Genomic DNA, 19032 nt, shown 5'->3' on the forward strand with positions numbered 1-19032 from the left:
ACTCTTCACTGATGTGGAGGTGAGGGATATTTGCAGAGGACAGAATCTTGTTTTATGTTGACACTGACCACCTGACTTTAGGAAACAATCGCCCATTTCTCCACCCTAACTAGAATAATTGGAAGGTAACTAAAATATAGAACATTCTTTGCAAAAATCTTAATTTTTCACAGATTTTAAAAAACAACTGTGCAGAGGCTTTAACCAGATCAAAGCCCTGACTTTGGTTAATAGCTTGTCAGGTTACATTAACACCCTAACACACCCAGGATTATTACTGGAATGATCATGCAGTTGCGCCAGGAATGACCAAGGCCAACACAACATGCAAAAACCACAGTAGAAACAAAAAGATGACAGACTAAGCTAACAAAGATAAACAGACAATGACTACACTGACTACACTTTTAGAAACAAAGATAAACCCACAACCAAACAAAATAGCAGCCACTCCTTACCACCAGTGTGTAACGTGGTCACGTTGACTGAAATGCACATGCTTGTTTATGGTACACAATAAAGCCACATACATACACACACATTTTCAGACATTACACAAGATTGCAGTAAACTTTGACAGAGGACATCTTAATCTAAAAATATTATATTGTTATTATATATGTGTAATATACATATATGTGTGGTTTAGATTTTCGCTAATATACTTATGAATTTGAGCTGTTGAAGATCCCTAATTTTCAAGTTCAAGTTTGGTTTATTAGTCACGTACACAGTCATACACGGTATAACTCGCAGTGAAATGGTTTTGAGAGTGCTCTGTCCAAACTGAGGAGAGGGAAAGAAACAGGGGTGCATACGGAAATATATATATACAAAAATACAAAAACATTTTTTGAATATTTGGATGACTGTGCTACTTTAAAAAAAGCTCTGTGGCCAATAACTATGTCCCAGAAGAGAGGTTGATGTATTTCAAGATTGCCTCTTACTGTCAGCAACCCATCACATGTATCAACCCATGACAACCAATGTTCAACCAATGTTGTCATTCAAGCTAGAGGGTGGGAGCAGTTTCCACACCATACAAATATCAGCACTGCTAGCTGCTCAGCACATTTGACCATGAATTTGGATGTAACTCTATTTCCAGGAAATCCTAATATCTGAATTATTTCTTTAAATGCTGATGAATTTTACAGGCATTAACAAAACCTATGGCTGCCTTGGGTTTTCCTGTCCAGAGAGATCTGTATCTACTGCACTGTATGTGTTATCATATGTCTCTGCAGCAGCTGTTGTTCTGCTGACAGTATGTGGGAATCTGCTCATCATCATCTCTGTGTGTCACTTCAAGCAGCTCCACACACCAACTAACATGCTCATCCTCTCTCTGGCAGTGTCAGACTGCCTGGTTGGAGTCTTTGTGATCCCTGTAGCATTAATCTGGATGATTGAGTCATGTTGGCTTTTTAGTGCATTGTATCGTACATGTTATATATTGATTGCTTCTTTTCTCACAACCACATCAGTATTTAATGTTGTTCTCATTGCTGTTGATCGGTATTTTGCTCTCTCTAAGCCTTTTCTGTACAACAAAACAGTCTCTCTCAGCGCAATGTGCACTGTAGTTTTATCTAACTGGTTTGTATTGTTTATTTATAACATAGCACTTCAGTACTTCAATGGAAGTTTTGTTAGTCATAATTGTCCTCAAGACTACTTTTTGTTATTGAGCCAAGTGTGGTCTCTGGTTGATCTGGTGTTGACTTTTGTTTTTCCACTTGCTGTAATAATTCTTGTGTATGGTCAAGTGTTTTTTATTGCCAAGAAACATGCCACTGCTATTAGAGAGCTTAATAGTCACACCAGGACTCAGACCTCAAAGAACATGACAGACTCAATGAAATCTGAGAGAAAAGCAGCAAAGGTTCTTGGCATTTTAGTATCTGTGTTTTTGGCCTGTTTACTTCCATACTTTGTTTATAGTGTTTTGGGTAATATAGTTGAAATCGAAGTTGATTCATTTCAGAAAGTCTTGATGTTGGTTTACCTTAATTCTGCCATTAATCCAGTTATTTATGCTTTATTTTATCCATGGTTTAGGAGGTCTGTTAAATTAATTTTAACTCTTCAGATATTCTACGCTGATTCAGCCCTGATCAATGTTCTTTAACTAATTTGATGCTGAAATTGGTCAAAGGCCATTATGTTAGTGAGCATTTATGTGAGCAGATTACCATTGCATGTGTTTGAGAGAGAGCATGTGTGGGGTTGTGCATGTGTATACAAATAAAGTGGCGCACTAATACTGGCTCACTAAAACAACTCATACATTGGCGGAATGCATATAGCAACTTTATGCACCACATCTTGGACTGAACAGAAGTAAAATACATTGTATCACACTGCTCGAGTCCTGCAGTTCTGAACTCATATTCCCAGAATCCTCTGGGAAGTCAAATGGAGCTCAGCCCACACTCATCATCCTATCAGGAACTGTTCTCCAGATGCTCATCATTAGAATTCTGAATTGTTTCACCTGTTCCTAATTATCCTTTATATTCTGGTTGTTCCCATTTTCATATTGTGAGGTATTGTCACTGCTTCGCAAAGCTATAGATTTTATGGCACTGTTGTTTTTGTGTTTGCCCCTTTGTTTGTTTTGCCTTCTGGTTCTAATCTCCTTTTTGGCCCTGTTTTTGCTCTCTGGATGTCCCTCTAGTCTGGTAATTGTTTTGTGCTGATCTTCATCACTGCCTGTATTGTGACTATGTTTTTAGATTGCCCTTCTATTAGTAAAGACTCTCTGACAGATTGTATCCATGAGCGTCTGGCCATTTCTGTTGCATTACACTGCATAACTGTTTTGCCGGGGATACTAAAAATTGAGTTGTAATAGATAAGGACTAGCAATAGATGTGGATATAGAGCATGACAGGCACCACCCCTGAGAGACATGCCCACTCCCAATCACCTGATTATTAAACACATGCACTTGTGCCTTGTTCTTCTCTCCCTATATAGACCCCACAGGTGTGTTGCTTGTCTGTCCTTTGCCAAAGAACACTCCATTAGTGTTACTGCAACTCCACTGTGTCTTAGCACCTTGAATATTACTGCTAACAATTCCTGGTTTTGTTTTCATCTTTGCCAGCTTGCTGCTATGCTCTTCTCATTTTGTCACTTTGTTTTATTCTTATGATGGAAAATAGACTCTGCTTTCACAAAAAGTGCTGATGTCTATATGTAAAAGCAGCTGGATAGCTCAGTGGGATACACCCCTGACTTTGGTACAGGTTGGGGGCTTCAAATGTCACCAGTCCATTAGGAAAGGTCCTTTTTGCTACCTGCCTACCACACTAACGATGAGAGTCAGAAATAGGAGAGTCACAATGTTTCAGATGCTGGTCCAGGAAGGTCCAATACTGGGGGACAATCTGATGAAAAGTGGGCTACATGAACAAATAAAATATGAGACATTCATGTAGAGTAGAGGTTGGCCTGTTGGAATCTAGACTAACACCTGAGAGTTCCAACGTCTGGAAGTGGCAACTGCTGTCACAACTAGAAATTGAGATACAACATGAATGTTACGGGAATGTGGAGCCAGGATGAAATGTCAGATGAAAGGTCCCTACAATTGGGAACCAATGAACCCATGCACCAACCCTGTTCAGAAGAGTGCAGTTTTGAGAAGATTCTACACAGGATCCTCAAGCTCCCAAGCCTCTGGTAGAGGATCTGAGCTTGAAGGGAAAAAAGAGACTGCCCATAGGGCACATTATGAACCACAACATCCATTTGTTTCTCTCATTTCCCACAAACTGTCAGAACAGAGAAGTTCAGTGGTTAAGGTACTAGTAGTCAGAAGGTTGCCGATTCAAGTCCCACCACTGCCAAGTTGCCACTGTTGGGCCCCTGAGCAAGGCCCTTAAGCCTCAATTAGTCAAGTTCTACTCACTCATAATTGTAAGTCGCTTTGGATAAAAGCATCAGCTAAATGCTGTAAATGTAAACAGGGAAGACACCTGGGTAACCATCAATGTGACCTAACCTTGTGTAGAAAAAAGGCTTAAATTTATGAATTATTAACAATTATTAACACCACCCTGATTGTAGGGAAATTATCATTAATTTTACCTTTTGATTACTGAAGTTTATTAATATTATATTAGTGACTTTCCAAAATTTGTTCATATTTTGTGCATGGACCAAATACCATTGTTTAAAATGTACTTGACACAAAGGCCAACCTAATGAATAAATGCAAAGTTTATTGATTAATGAATAAAAATAAATCACTGATGTTATACAGCATAATTAGCATAGCACTTAGACTTGGAATTAACAGTTGACTGAATTATACACTGTAGCATATTTGCAGGGACATATCCTGCTGCATTCTACTTAGCAGTCAGTTATTCTGTAACATATTTGCAGGAATGAGGCAAGAAGCAGAATGAAGATGTAGGAGGTTTTTTTAATAAATGAAGGAAACTAAACAAGGGGGGGCAAATAAAACAAAGACTAGTGAAGGGCAAATGAAATGAGTTTAGACTAACTAACAAACCGGGTATATGACAAATATATAAAAACGATATTCTAAGTACTTAATTCTTCTCGCGAGAGGTTCCAGACTTGAAGTTACTGCTTGTAGAGTTCAAACTGACTGTTCTTTACTGTTATGTCCACCTGTGTGTCTGCATTCGGTGTTCCAGGTTTTGCCTCTGCCTCTCCGGTATCCCCCATCCCGATCCATACCAGGTTTACTGGTGAGCAGAGCACCATACAAAAGGAAGAGGAAGAGACAAAGGGCTCGGCTTAGGCCTCATTGGAGAAGAGTTTGGTGTTCCTGGTTTTGACTTGTTGCTGCATTTTAAGCTTGTGTTTGCTAGATTTTGTGTGTGTGACTTTGGATTTGCCCCTTGATTTATGTTTGGTTTTTTTTGCCCCTTGTTTGCTTGATTGCGAGATAATATATGTTTCTTGTATATATGTTGTCCTGTATATAGTTACACACTGGTGGTAAGGAGTGGCTGCTATTTTGTTTGGTTGTGGGTTTATCTTTGTTTCTAAAAGTGTAGTCAGTGTAGTCATTGTCTGTTTATCTTTGTTAGCTTAGTCTGTCATCTTTTTGTTTCTACTGTGGTTTTTGCATGTTGTGTTGGCCTTGGTCATTCCTGGCGCAACTGCATGAGTTTCTTAACTCCAAACACCAAAACTTGTAAATACACTTTTGATCTTTGCCGTAAACTTTATTGTTTGGTTATTCATTACATCAGTCATGTAACACTCAAACCCCATGTTACAGCCTCCCAGCCTAGACGGGGTCCCAACACTTGCTGAAAATTGATTTTTACCTACTGATCTGGAAAGGTGGTGGCACTAGAAGGGATGAATGAGCTGGTCTGCTAGGGTTTTGATAATGTCAACAGTTACATTTTTCATTGAGATACACTACTTAAAGATAGAAAGCAGGATTATTACATAATGTTGTAATTGTCCTAAAATTCAAAGTTCAAATAGTCTTCTTCATCTTATTATACTTGAGCTAGTAATAAGTATAAATCTTAATATGCAAATACAGTGATAGGATTAAGACATAGGGGTAATAGTTTCATGAATAACTTGCATAACAAGACCAAGGGAAAAGTTAACCTACATTTATAGAGAGGTACTCCCTTAACAGTTCAACAGTAATGAAGCTAGTTAGACTGCTCAGGATTAAGCATGCTTTGGAATGTTATATGTATCCCAGTCTCCAGTGGTGGGCCATACATGGTTACCTAATCCAGGTTAAGGAACCTGTTACAGTCACTGAGGGGAGCTGTGGATTCATAGTCTACACAGTCAAGTATTCTGTCTAATTCTTTAAAAATAAGAATGAAAGATTCCTTATTTGGGTTGGGTCTTGTTGCAATGCTCATGAGAAAACTCTTCATATGATAAATGTTAAAATCCAATAGCCCTTCATGAATATGGACTTTTAGTAAATTTTGCAGATCTCGGTATTCTGGGATGTGAATTTATAACTAAGTTCCAAGAAGGGTGTTTTATGGTCTTTGAGTTCACCAAACCAGGCCTGGAGGGCCATAAAATTGGGCCATGTGTCCTTGTAGAAGTCATAAACTTTACTTAAAGAAGCATGGGGTGGTAAAATGGGAAAATTCCAAAATCATAGATGGAGTTGTAATAGTCTTGACAAATTAATATTTGCACACACACAATTTATATACAACAGCCACATTCAAGCCCAGGCAATATTAGCATGGATCTGCCTAGCTGAAATCTCCAATAATTGCACAGCTAAATCCTTCACACTTTATTGGTCTCACAACCCCAAGAGCAACCTGTAAGTAACTAGACATTTTATTTGATTTTGTAAGTTTCCACTTAGAAAAGATGCCAAACTGATGCTGCTAGTGTAAGATCACCTCTGGAGCTTTCATTTCTAAACACTCCATGGTTCACTTCTCACAACTGTATTGACTTATTTTGACATGTTGATTCTGTGTCGGCTTTCACAATACCTTGCTATAAGCCAGCCAATCACATCAGAGCTCATCAAATTATTAATGAGCCCAGCAAAAAGGGAAAACAGCTTGTTTCATTCTAAGGTGAAACTGTAAACTTGTAAATGGGCATTTTTTTTGTCCTGACTAAACTCACATATCATCTATGTAGACACCAAAGAACAATTTCAAATAAAGAAAAATGCATTCGATGCCACATTTAAAATGTTTATTTAATCTCACTTCAGTACTACGTCACTACTTCAGTACTATTGTCTATGTTCATATTAATGTAAAAGTTTCAAGTTTCAAGTTTCAAGTTTGGTTTATTTGTCACATATATAGTCATACACAGTATAACTCACAGTGAAATGGTTGAGTGCTCTGTCCAAACCGAGGAAAAAGAAAGCAGGGGTGTATAGCGAAATATATATTCTATATATATACAAAAATATATTAACAGTGTATGTACAATATTTGTATATTATGTTTATATACACAATGTACAATGTATATATGGATATTTAAATATGTATGTACACAATGTACAGTCCCATCTTGCAATTGACATATTTACAGTTATGTTACATGGTGGTAATTGAACATATCACAGTTATGTTACTTGGTGGTGGTGGTCCCCACAGTTTATCAGTTTCCCTGATTCAGGGCCTGAATGGCCTGTGGGAAGAAGCTCCTCTTCAATCTCTCTGTCTTGGTCTTCAGGGAGTGAAAGTGCTTCCCTGACCTCAACAGAGAGAAGAGTCTATTGTTGGGATGGGTGGGGTCCTTCACAATCCTCCTGGCTTTGGTCTGGCACCGCTTGTCGTAGATGGTCTACAGGTCTGGAAGTTCCGTAAGAGTGATGCGCTCAGCTGAATGCACCACCCTTTCGAGTGCTTGTCTGTCCTGCTTGGTACTGTTCCCAAACCAGACTGTGATGTTCCCCGTGAGGATGCTCTCAATAGTGCAGGTGTAGAAGTTCCGCAGGAGGAGATTATTTTCCTGGCACCAGTTTTCCAGTTGTTTAATCTCCTCCAGGTAGGCCCTCTCATCGTTGTCCGAGACCAGGCCCATGAATCGGGTGTCGCCAGCAAACTTGACAATGATGGTGGAGCTGGAAGTGGCTGTGCAGTCGTAGGTGTACAGTGAATAGAGCAGGCTGCTTAGGACACAACCCTGAGGAGCTCCAGTGCTGAGGGTGAGGGTGGATGAGGCACAGTTGCCCACCCGTACTGATTGTGGTCTGTCTGTTAGGAAGTTGGAGATCCAGTCACACAGGGATGTATGCAATCCTAGATCCTCCAACTTAGTAGTGAGTAGGGAGGGGATGATAGTGTTAAATGCTGAACTGTAGTCAACAAACAGCATTTTAACATAATTACCCCTCCCTTTGTCCAGATGGGTAAAATAAAATAAAAACCAATCAGTGGTTGCTTCTTTTCAATGTGAACTATTACTTCAACATCTACCTTAATTGCTTATGTTCCTTCAAAGGAAACCATCTGTGGCTAATAACATTTCCGCCTTCTGTTTGTTTCAATGTTTCTTTTACTGGCCAGACAAGAAGAATGACCTCATGCATGTCATTCAAACAGGGGGTGGGGATAGTTTCTAAACTGTACAAATATCAGGACTTCTTGCTGTTCAAGGCATGATTTCTTAAGAACATGAATTTGGACTGTTGCTATCTTACCATTCTTGCTGCATTTTTAACAATTTTTTTAGCTATTTGTTTTGGTACATTTTATTGCTGAGTACTCATCAAAATCTTATTAATGAATCTTAACCAAACCAATCACTGTTTTGGATTTTCTTGTCCAGGGAGATCTGTAGCAACTGCAGTGTACGTGTTATCATATGTGTCTGCAGCAGCTGTTGTTCTGCTGACAGTATGTGGGAACCTGTTCATCATCATCTCTGTGTGTCACTTCACGCAGCTCCACACACCAACTAACATGCTCATCCTCTCCCTGGCTGTGTCAGACTGTCTGGTTGGAGTCTGCGTGATCCCTGGAGCATTAATTTGGATGATAGAGTCATGTTGGATTTTTAATACATTTTACTGTGTATGTTTTATAGTGATTGCTTATTTTCTGACAAGCATGTCTATATTTAATGTCACTCTCATTGCTGTTGATCGGTATTTTGCTCTCTCTAAGCCTTTTGTGTACACTAGAACAGTCTCTCTCAGGACAATGTGCTTTGTAGTTTTATTTAACTGGTTTGTACTGCTGTTTTATAATATAGCACTTCAGTATTTCAATGAACACTTTGCAAGTCTGGTAATGTGCCCCGGAGACTGCTTCTTGGTCTTGGACCAAGTTTGGTCTCTGGTTGATCTTGTGTTGACTTTTGTCTTTCCACTTTCTGTAATAATCATATTGTATGTTCTAGTCTTCTTTATTGCCAAGAAACATGCCACTGCTATTAGAGAGCTTAATAGTCACACCAGGACTCAGACCTCAAAGAACATGTCAGACTCAATGAAATCTGAGCGAAAAGCAGCAAAAGTTCTTGGCATTTTAGTGTCTGTGTTTGTGGCCTGTTTACTTCCATACTTTGTTTACACTGTATTAGGAAATGTAACACAAATTGAAGTAGAACATTTTCAGAAAGTGTTGATGTTGGTTTATCTTAATTCCTCCATTAATCCAGTGATTTATGCCTTGTTTTATCCATGGTTTAGGAGGTGTGTTAAGCTAATTTTAACTCTTCAGATATTCTACACTGATTCTGCCTTGATAAATGTTCTTTAATTAATGAAATCTAAATTACACCACTGCTCAGAATGATATATATAATTTACTGTAGCATATGGTAACTTCTAATGAAACACAAATAATTGCAACACATTTCCATGATCACAGAAGTAAAATTTAAAATTAGTTTACATAAAAAATATATATATATATATATATATATATATATATATATATATATATATATATATATATATATATATTAATATGCATAAATCCATTTTAAAAATGAATAACCAACTTGATCACTCAGTTTAAAAAAATCTGTGATTGTGGAACTGTTTAAGAAACTTGAGAGAAAATGCAAAGAGAAAACTGTGTTGATGCTAGAGGTAAACAGGAATAGCACAAAAAAAAATGCTTCAAAAACCCTACAATGCTTGACAAGTGTTTAATTGGAACCATTAATCATCAGTACAAAATAACAATGGGTATTTATGTATTGTATGTTCTTAAGTCAAAAAGGATAAGAAGGTTAATTGGACCTGCTAATTGGGGTGTGAAAGATGCCCTGGTGTTTTCTTCTTGTTGATTAGTGTGATACTAGCTGCCCATTTAGATCTACTTGGTCACATTTATAGAATTAATCCTACAAAGAAATCCAAACATTTTCTGCTATCCTGCAACACTTAATAATGACATCGTAAAAAGATGCAGCTGTTGGATACATAGGAAAAGAAAACATGTTTATGCCTAACAGTATTGTTATAGTTAATTGTAATATTATTAACACGCTTGGGCTAAAAACGTATATAAATAGTTAATGGTAAGATTAACATGACTGGGCTAAAGATGTATGTAAATAAGCACTAGAAATATGTGTCATAGGTACTATCTTAGAGGACTCCTACATTGTCTTTAAAATGTATTCTGTATTCAGAGTAATTCACAATGGTTTTTGGGTGTTTTTTTCAAATGCTTTGCTTAGGAGTTAAATACGATAAGAGACACTAAGCCCTGGAATTATGACCTCTGGACATCTATGGAAATGTTTCACAGCTCTATTAACCAGTTTTTAACAAATAATATCATAAAACCAGTTCTGTTTTTTTAAACATTTTACATATCTAGCTGACACATTGGGTCAGTCCATTTCCACGGACCACCCTAAAAACAGACTGACCACATGACCTTGCATGCACCTGTCTCTACCCGCTCTACCTGCTGAGATACAGGAGCTCTGACCACTGAATAAAATATGTTTTCTTAGGTTAACACTATTCCTTTCATTCTGTGATGAAGATGATGTGTATTGTTTATTTTTGGTGAAGTACTGTGGTTTTGAATACAATCTACTAAACATAGGGACTGAGTTAATAAAAAGAGTGTTTACAGGAAAAATATGTTTAAACACTGAAATAAAAATATTAATAATGTAAAACATAAAGGATCATAGAGATTCTGTATCCTTATCAAATGAGCTGTGTACAGAGCACAGGCCTCTGTAGAGGCCTCTGCAGGCTTCTGCAAAGGATTAGAGGTAAGCCTCTGCAGACTTCTGTGTAAGGCATATCATCTCTCCAACAGGTACAGGATGGTACAGAAAAACTACCTTATGTTAGATGGAGTCATTTTTTTAAAAAAGAGAGAAGTCTTCCCTTGGATTGTAATGGTACCAAGATCCAGCTGGTATAGGTTTTGAAAATCGATTTGCATAATGGTAAATATTGTATAAGTTAGACATAATGGTGGAAATGTCAGAGAACAATAATGTTTAAAAAATATATTGGAAAAGTGCATTAAAATTAAACTCTAGTGTACCCCTCAGACATTCTCCGGAGGATGACGGAAACTCATGTTATCTTTAACTTGCAATAAAAGACGAGACCAGCTATTCTCTTCAACTAATTCTAGAGTCTGCACCTTTATTCTCTATTTGAACTTTAAAAATAATAAATTGGAACGTAGGAACAACAGGACAATGGAGAACATGCATTTCTATTTATTTTAACATTTCTAAAGTGTGACTGCAAGCTACCAGAAATTATGTAGAATTACTTTTGAAGTTTGTATTGTGAATTTTCATCCTACAAATTGAACAAGGTGGAAATCTGAACACCCTCCAGGATACTGATTGTACTGTATCACATCAGTGTCTGCAATTCACAAAAAATCACCACCAAAGGTCCTCATTCTCAGAATTCCGGCCTTTGCCTGCTTACACTTATGCTAGGTGCACAGCACATGATTTTAGCTGTTGCAGACAAATTCTGGGGCTCAGCGACAAAATCCCCTCCAAAACATCTTTATTTGTTTGTTCTTTAAGTGATATATTTTCTAGCCATCCCACAAACCATGACATCACATGTCTCAAGATGTCAATCAGTCCAGAGGGAGGGAGCATTTTCTAAACAATACAAATATCAGCAGTGGTAGCTGCTTAGCCAATAACTCTTAATATGAATTTGGTCTGTTACTATCTTTCCTGGAATAAAACAAGGTCTGCATTATTTCTTTGAGTAAAATTTAAACACTGAGTCCATGAATCTTACAGAGATAAACCGTACTGACGGCTGCCTTCGGTTTTCCTGTCCAGAGAGATCTGTAGCTACTGTAATATATGTGTTATCATATGTGTCTGCAGCAGCTGTTGTTCTGCTTACAGTGTGTGGAAACCTGCTTATCATCATCTCTGTGTGTCACTTCAAGCAGCTCCACACACCAACTAACATGCTCATCCTCTCTCTGGCTGTGTCAGACTGTCTGGTTGGAGTCTTTGTGATCCCTACAGCATTAATTTGGATGGTCGAGTCATGTTGGCTTTTTAGTTCAATTCACTGTTTGTGTTATATATCAATATCATATTTTCTAACAGGAACATCAATATTTAATGTCACTCTCATTGCTGTTGATCGGTATTTTGCTCTCTCTAAGCCTTTTCTCTACACTAAAACAGTCTCTCTCAGCACAATGTGCATTGTGGTTTTGTCTAACTGGTTTATATTGTTGTTTTATAATACAGCACTTCAGTACTTTAATGGACACTTCACAAGTCTGGTAATGTGTACTGGAGACTGCTTCTTAGTCTTGGATGAGGTCTGGTCTCTGGTTGATCTGTTGTTGACTTTTGTTTTTCCACTTTCTGTAATAGTTATTTTGTATGGTCAAGTGTTTTTTATTGCCAGGAAACATGCCATTGCTATTAGAGATCTTAATAGTCACACCAGGACTCAGACCTCAAAGAACATGTCAGACTCAATGAAATCTGAGAGAAAAGCAGCAAAAGTTCTTGGTATTTTAGTGTCTGTATTTGTGGCCTGTTTACTGCCATACTTTGTTTACAGTTTATTAGGTAATGTAGTACAAATTGAAGTAGAATCATTTCAGAAAGTTTTGGTGTTAGTTTATATGAATTCTTCCATTAATCCAGTGATTTATGCCTTGTTTTATCCATGGTTTAGGAGGTGTGTTAAACTAATTTTCTCGCTTCAAATATTCAACGCTGATTCTGAATTGATAAATGTTCATTTAGGAGTGAAATAGGAATAAAATAAAGTTGCATTTCTGGATTTCTGTAACATTGCATGTGCAAGACATAATTATATGCAATTATAATGAATTTAGTTTCACTAAAATCATGCTAACATTATAACAGTTCTAGGAGTATTTACAACCATTGCAATGTAATAATTACTTTAACATCTGTCATGAAATCTGCTCCCTATCTTACTGGCTTATGGAAGTAAAGTGAGGCATCATTTATAGATTGCACAGCAGAGATGCAGGAGTGTGCCAGATCTCCATCAATGCAAAAGGCAATCTTGCATAGCATTTAATGGACTCTTTTTAATATGGTATGAACAAGAAGCAACCCCCAAGAGGAAGCATAATTACACTTGAACCAATCAGAATAGTTTATTTTCTGGTGTAGACTACCAAACCAAGCTTCTCCAATACACTGTGGAGTCCAAAAACTCTGAACAGTGTGGCCTACAAACCAGTCATTAAAGCTAATGTACATGTTATAGTGGGTGATTCTAAAATATAGTTTGCCATTGATTAATTATTATAATTAATTATCAGCTTTTTACTGTTATAATTATATTAGTTTATGTTTCCTTGCTCCTCTGATAAAAAGTCACTTAATGTCTCTCCATGTTCTACATGTTTGCTACAAACCTCATGCTGTCATGCGCATGCTGATGTAGTTTAATCAAAGGCTGAGTACACAAGGACACATACTCAAATAAAAGTGTGTGTGTGTGTGTGTGTGTGTGTGTGTGTGTGTGTGTGTGTTTTGGCCGTGAACCTTTTAGTGTTTTATATGGCTTTTTTTCTTTTTTTTTTACCTTGCTGAGCATGTCACACCCTAACCAGGTTAGACTACTTAACCTGTTAGACTACTGTTTTTAGAATCACACATACAACCAGTAACTAAAATATAGTATTAAAATATTTTCTAATGAATTATGTATTGTTTTTACATTATATGCTTTTCAAATATAGTGATACTGACAGACTATAATTGTAATTATACACAGGATAAGATGTCAAATATCTTATGCCAAACCATTAGAGCTTCACACAGGGCCCTGCCAGGGCACCTGATAACTAAAGATAAATAGGAGTTTCATGCAAGCGAATTTGTGCAAATCTGCTGTAACTGGCACCTTGCAGCCCTGGCATAGTGAATAAATGCTTCAAAAGGATGGTCAAGGACCTCATTTGCTCCATGTTACCTGTTACACTGGACCCACTGCAGTTCTTCTATGGTCAGAAAAGGTCTACTGATGATGCAATATTCTTTACACTGCACACTGCCCCCAACCACCAGGATAAGAGCGATATGCTGTTTGTAGATTACAGCTCTGCATTCAGCACTGTAGTTCCCTTCATACTGGACAGGACTATGTCAAAGAAGTTTGCATGAGTCACAGTGTTTGTTTAGCGTTAACCGTTTCATGTTTCTTGTCTGTGATAAGTGTGAGTGCCTTTGTGTCTTTAAATGTTAATAAATGTTCGTCCCAGTCGGAGGAGTCTGTGCGTCCTGCCCCTCACCCTATGGCACTCAGGCCACTGCACATTACAGAATAACCAACCACTACAGGACACACTTTCCCTCGACAAAGAACAGACTTCCTAGTAGGAGGTGCATAGACACCTCCTGCACTGCTGCCTGAATCCCAGGATATTGGGGAAAGGACCGCGACTGTTGTCTGCATCTTCTCAGGAGGCGGAGGGGAACACCCCCAGGAATTTCTTGGGGGGGAACCTGAGGCTGTTGAACGCGGGCCGAGGAGGACCGAGGGGCACCACGACGACCAGAAAGAGGGCAGTCGTGTGGAGCCAGCGGAATCTCCTAAGACCCTTCCCCTCAGCGGACTCGCCAGCGAAACTGGAAGGGTCTGCCCAAAGCCTCAGAGGCAAACCACCTCTGGGACACTCTTAGAGCGGCGGGAAAGAGGAGGACCATTTAGGGAGGTGGCATGTCTGGAACCAGGGCGGACGTGCATCCCCGCGTGTCCGTTGAGACCACAGACATGTCAAGGCACCTGTGGGGATGGCGGGCACCACGTCACAGTGCCTTGGGTTTGTGTTGGCACTATTGTGTGTTTGTTACAAAATAACAATGGGTATTTGTGTATTGTATGTTCTTAAGTCAAAAAGGATAAGAAGGTTGGTTGGACCTGTTAATTGGGGTGTGAAAGATGCCCTGGTGTTTTCTTCTTGTTGATTAGTGTGATGCTAGCTGCCCATTTAGATCTACTTGGTCACATTTATAGAATTAATCCTACAAAGAGACCCAAACATTTTGTGCTATCCTGCAACACTTAATAATGACATCGTAAAAACATGCAGCTGTTGGATACATAGGAAAAAAAAACATGTTTATGCCCAAATAAAAATGGACTAACAGTATTGTTATAGTTAATTGTAATATTATTAGCATGACTGGGCTAAAGATGTATGTAAATAAGCACTAGAAATATGTGTCATAGGTACTATCTTAGAGGACTCCTACATTGTCTTTAAAATGTATTCTGTATTCAGAGTAATTCACAATGGTTTTTGGGTGTTTTTTTTCAAATGCTTTTATTAGGAGTTAAATATGATAAGAGACACTAAGCCCTGGAATTATGACCTCTGGACATCTATGGAAATGTTTCACAGCTCTATTAACCAGTTTTTAACAAATAATATCATAAAACCAGTTCTGTTTTTTTAAACATTTTACATATCTAGCTGACACATTGGGTCAGTCAATTTCCACGGACCACCCTAAAAACAGACTGACCACATGACCTTGCCTGCACCTGTCTCTACCTGCTCTACCTGCTGAGATACAGGAGCTCTGATCACTGAAAAAAATATGTTTTCTTAGGTTAACACTATTCCTTTCATTCTGTGATGAAGATGATCTGTATTGTTTATTTTTGGTGAAGTACTGTGGTTTTGAATAAAATCTACTAAACATAGGGACTAATTTAATAAAAAGAGTCTTTACAGGAAAAAGATATTTAAACACTGAAATAGAAATATTAATAATGTAAAACATAAAGGATCATAGAGATTCTGTATCCTTATCAAATGAGCTGTGTACAGAGCACAGGCCTCTGTAGAGGCCTCTGCTGGCTTCTGCAAAGGATTAGAGGTAAGCCTCTGCAGACCTCTGTGTAAGGCATATCACCTCTCCACCAGGTACAGGATGGTACAGAAAAACTACCTTATGTTAGATGGAGTCATTTTTTTAAAAAAAAGAGAGAAGTCTTCCCTTGGATTGTAATGGTACCAAGATCCAGCTGGTATAGATTTTGAAAATCGATTTGCATAATGGTAAATATTGTATATTTAGATGTGATGGTGGAAACTTCAGAGAACAATAATGTTTAAAAAATATATTGGAAAAGTGCATTAAAATTAAACTCTAGTGTACCCCTCAGACATTCTCTGGAGGATGCCTGAAACTCATGTTATCTTTAACTTGCAATAAAAGACGAGACCAGCTATTCTCTTCAACTAATTCTAGAGTCTGCACCTTTATTCTCTATTTGAACTTTAAAACTAATAAATTGGAATGTAGGAACAACAGGACAATGGAGAACATGCATTTATTTATTTATTTTAACATTTCTAAAGTGTGACTGCAAGCTACCAGAAATTATGTAGAATTACTTTTGAAGTTTGTATTGTGAATTTTCATCCTACAAATTGAACAAGGTGGAAATCTGAACACCCTCCAGGATACTGATTGTACTGTATCACATCAGTGTCTGCAATTCACAAAAAATCACCACCAAAGGTCCTCATTCTCAGAATTCCGGCCTTTGCCTGCTTACACTTATGCTAGGTGCACAGCACATGATTTTAGCTGTTGCAGACAAATTCTGGGGCTCAGCGACAAAATCCCCTCCAAAACATCTTTATTTGTTTGTTCTTTAAGTGATATATTTTCTAGCCATTCCACAAACCATGACATCACATGTCTCAAGATGTCAATCAGTCCAGAGGGAGGGAGCATTTTCTAAACAGTACAAATATCAGCAGTGGTAGCTGATTAGCCAATAACTCTTAATATGAATTTGGACTGTTACTATCTTTCCTGGAATAAAACAAGGTCTGCATTATTTCTTTGAGTAAAATTTAAACACTTAGTCCATGAATCTTACAGAGATTAACCGTACTGACGGCTGCCTTGGGTTTTCCTGTCCAGACAGATCTGTAGCTACTGTAATATATGTGTTATCATATGTGTCTGCAGCAGCTGTTGTTCTGCTAACAGTGTGTGGAAACCTGCTCATCATCATCTCTGTGTGTCACTTCAAGGAGCTCCACACACCAACTAACATGCTCATCCTCTCTCTGGCTGTGTCAGACTGTCTGGTTGGAGTCTTTGTGATCCCTACAGCATTAATTTGGATGGTCGAGTCATGTTGGCTTTTTAGTTCAATTCACTGTTTGTGTTATATATCAATATCATATTTTCTAATAGGAACATCAATATTTAATGTCACTCTCATTGCTGTTGATCGGTATTTTGCTCTCTCTAAGCCTTTTCTCTACACCAAAACAGTCTCTCTCAGCACAATGTGCATTGTGGTTTTGTCTAACTGGTTTATATTGTTGTTTTATAATACAGCACTTCAGTACTTTAATGGACACTTCACAAGTCTGGTAATGTGTACTGGAGACTGCTTCTTAGTCTTTAATGAGGTCTGGTCTCTGGTTGATCTTGTGTTGACTTTTGTTTTCCCACTTTCTGTAATAATCATAGTCTATGTTCAAGTGTTTTTTATTGCCAAGAAACATGCCACTGCTATTAGAGATCTTAATAGTCACACAAGGACTCAGACCTCAAAGAACATGTCAGACTCAATTAAATCTGAGAGAAAAGCAGCAAAAGTTCTTGGTATTTTAGTCTCTGTGTTTGTGGCCTGTTTACTTCCATGCACTGTTTATAGTGTATTAGGTAATGTAGTAGAAATTGAAGTAGAATCATTTCAGAAAGTTTTAGTGTTGGTTTATCTTAATTCTTCCATTAATCCAGTGATTTATGCCTTGTTTTATCCATGGTTTAGGAGGTGTGTTAAACTAATTTTATCTCTTCAAATATTCAATGCTGATTCTGAATTGATAAATGTTCATTTAGGAGTGAAATAGGAATAAAATAAACTGCATTTCAGGATTTCTGTAACATTGCATGTGCAAGACATAATTATATGCAATTATAATGAATTTAGTTTCACTAAAACAATGCTAATGTTATAACAGTTCTAGGAGTATTTACAACCATTGCAATGTAATAATTACTATAACATCTGTCATGAAATCTGCTCCCTATCTTACTGGCTTATGGAAGTAAAGTGAGGCATCATTTATAGATTGCACAGCAGAGATGCAGGAGTGTGCCAGATCTCCATCAATGCAAAAGGCAATCTTGCATAGCATTTAATGGGCTCTTTTTAATATGGTATGAACAAGAAGCAACCCCCAAGGGGAAGCATAATTACACTTGGACCAATCAGAATAGTTTATTTTCTGGTGTAGACTACCAAACCAAGCTTCTCCAGTACATTGTGGAGTCCAAACAGTTATGTTTGCAACCAAAAACTCTGAACAGTGTGGCCTACAAACCAGTCATTAAAGCCAATGTACATGTTATAGTGGGCGATTCTAAAATATAGTTTGCCATTGATTAATTATTATAATTAATTATCAGCTTTTTACTGTTATAATTGTAATAGTTTATGTTTTCTTGCTCCTCCAATAAAAAGTCACTTAACGTCTCTCCATGTTCTACATATTTGCTACAAACCTCATGCTGTCACGCGCATGCTGATGTAGTTTAATCAAAGGCTGAGTACACAAGGACACATACTCAAATAAAAGTGTGTGTGTGTGTGTGTGTGTGTGTGTGTGTATGTGTGTGTGTGTGTGTGTGTGTGTGTGTGTCTGTGTGTGTTTGTTTTGGCCGTGAACCTTTTAGTGTTTTATATGGCTTTTTTTTACCTTGGTGAGCATGTCACAACCTAACCAGTTTAGTTAATACTATAAAAGCATGTTAAACTACTGTTTTTAGAATCACACATACAACCAGTAACTAAAATATAGTATTAAAATATTTTCTAATGAATTATGTATTGTTTTTACATTATATGCTTTTCAAATATAGTGATACTGACAGACTATAATTGTAATTATACACAGGATAAGATGTCAAATATCTTATGCCAAACCATTAGAGCTTCACACAGGGCCCTGCCAGGGCACCTGATAACTAAAGATAAATATTCAGGTGTCTGAACTATCTAATAACTTGCTAGTCTAACTTCTACTATCCATTCAGTGCTTGTTTTAACTAC

The 19032-nt window shown here is 37.6% G+C and overlaps 4 protein-coding genes across 4 annotated transcripts; all 4 read left to right on the forward strand.

The window, feature by feature from the left end:
• The first annotated feature begins 491 nt into the window (after nucleotides 1-491).
• LOC113592311 (trace amine-associated receptor 13c-like) lies at nucleotides 492-2842 on the forward strand. Its single transcript, XM_027033147.3, has one exon. It carries the CDS (start codon nucleotides 1142-1144, stop codon nucleotides 2132-2134), a length of 993 nt encoding a protein of 330 aa, XP_026888948.2. The 5' UTR covers nucleotides 492-1141; the 3' UTR covers nucleotides 2135-2842.
• Nucleotides 2843-8082: 5240 nt separating this feature from the next.
• Nucleotides 8083-9315, forward strand: LOC113592310 (trace amine-associated receptor 13c-like). The gene has a single exon (XM_027033145.3). It carries the CDS (start codon nucleotides 8249-8251, stop codon nucleotides 9227-9229), a length of 981 nt encoding a protein of 326 aa, XP_026888946.2. The 5' UTR covers nucleotides 8083-8248; the 3' UTR covers nucleotides 9230-9315.
• A 2348-nt stretch (nucleotides 9316-11663) lies between these two features.
• Nucleotides 11664-12812, forward strand: LOC113592305 (trace amine-associated receptor 13c-like). Its single transcript, XM_027033140.3, has one exon. The coding sequence runs from the start codon at nucleotides 11714-11716 to the stop codon at nucleotides 12713-12715; it is 1002 nt and encodes a 333-aa protein (XP_026888941.2). The 5' UTR covers nucleotides 11664-11713; the 3' UTR covers nucleotides 12716-12812.
• Nucleotides 12813-16782: 3970 nt separating this feature from the next.
• On the forward strand, nucleotides 16783-18448 carry LOC113592306 (trace amine-associated receptor 13c-like). Its single transcript, XM_035529140.2, has one exon. The coding sequence runs from the start codon at nucleotides 16829-16831 to the stop codon at nucleotides 17828-17830; it is 1002 nt and encodes a 333-aa protein (XP_035385033.1). The 5' UTR covers nucleotides 16783-16828; the 3' UTR covers nucleotides 17831-18448.
• The last annotated feature ends 584 nt before the right edge of the window (nucleotides 18449-19032 follow it).

The sequence above is a fragment of the Electrophorus electricus genome, chromosome 2 (genome assembly GCF_041902795.1).
Source record: "Electrophorus electricus isolate QZ-2024a chromosome 2, ASM4190279v1, whole genome shotgun sequence".
Lineage (NCBI taxonomy): Eukaryota > Metazoa > Chordata > Actinopteri > Gymnotiformes > Gymnotidae > Electrophorus > Electrophorus electricus.

Coding starts and splice junctions, on each gene's coding strand:
- LOC113592311 (XM_027033147.3), top strand. CDS start 1,142: ATGCTGATGAATTTTACAGGCATTAACAAAACCTATGGCTGCCTTGGG.
- LOC113592310 (XM_027033145.3), top strand. CDS start 8,249: ATGAATCTTAACCAAACCAATCACTGTTTTGGATTTTCTTGTCCAGGG.
- LOC113592305 (XM_027033140.3), top strand. CDS start 11,714: ATGAATCTTACAGAGATAAACCGTACTGACGGCTGCCTTCGGTTTTCC.
- LOC113592306 (XM_035529140.2), top strand. CDS start 16,829: ATGAATCTTACAGAGATTAACCGTACTGACGGCTGCCTTGGGTTTTCC.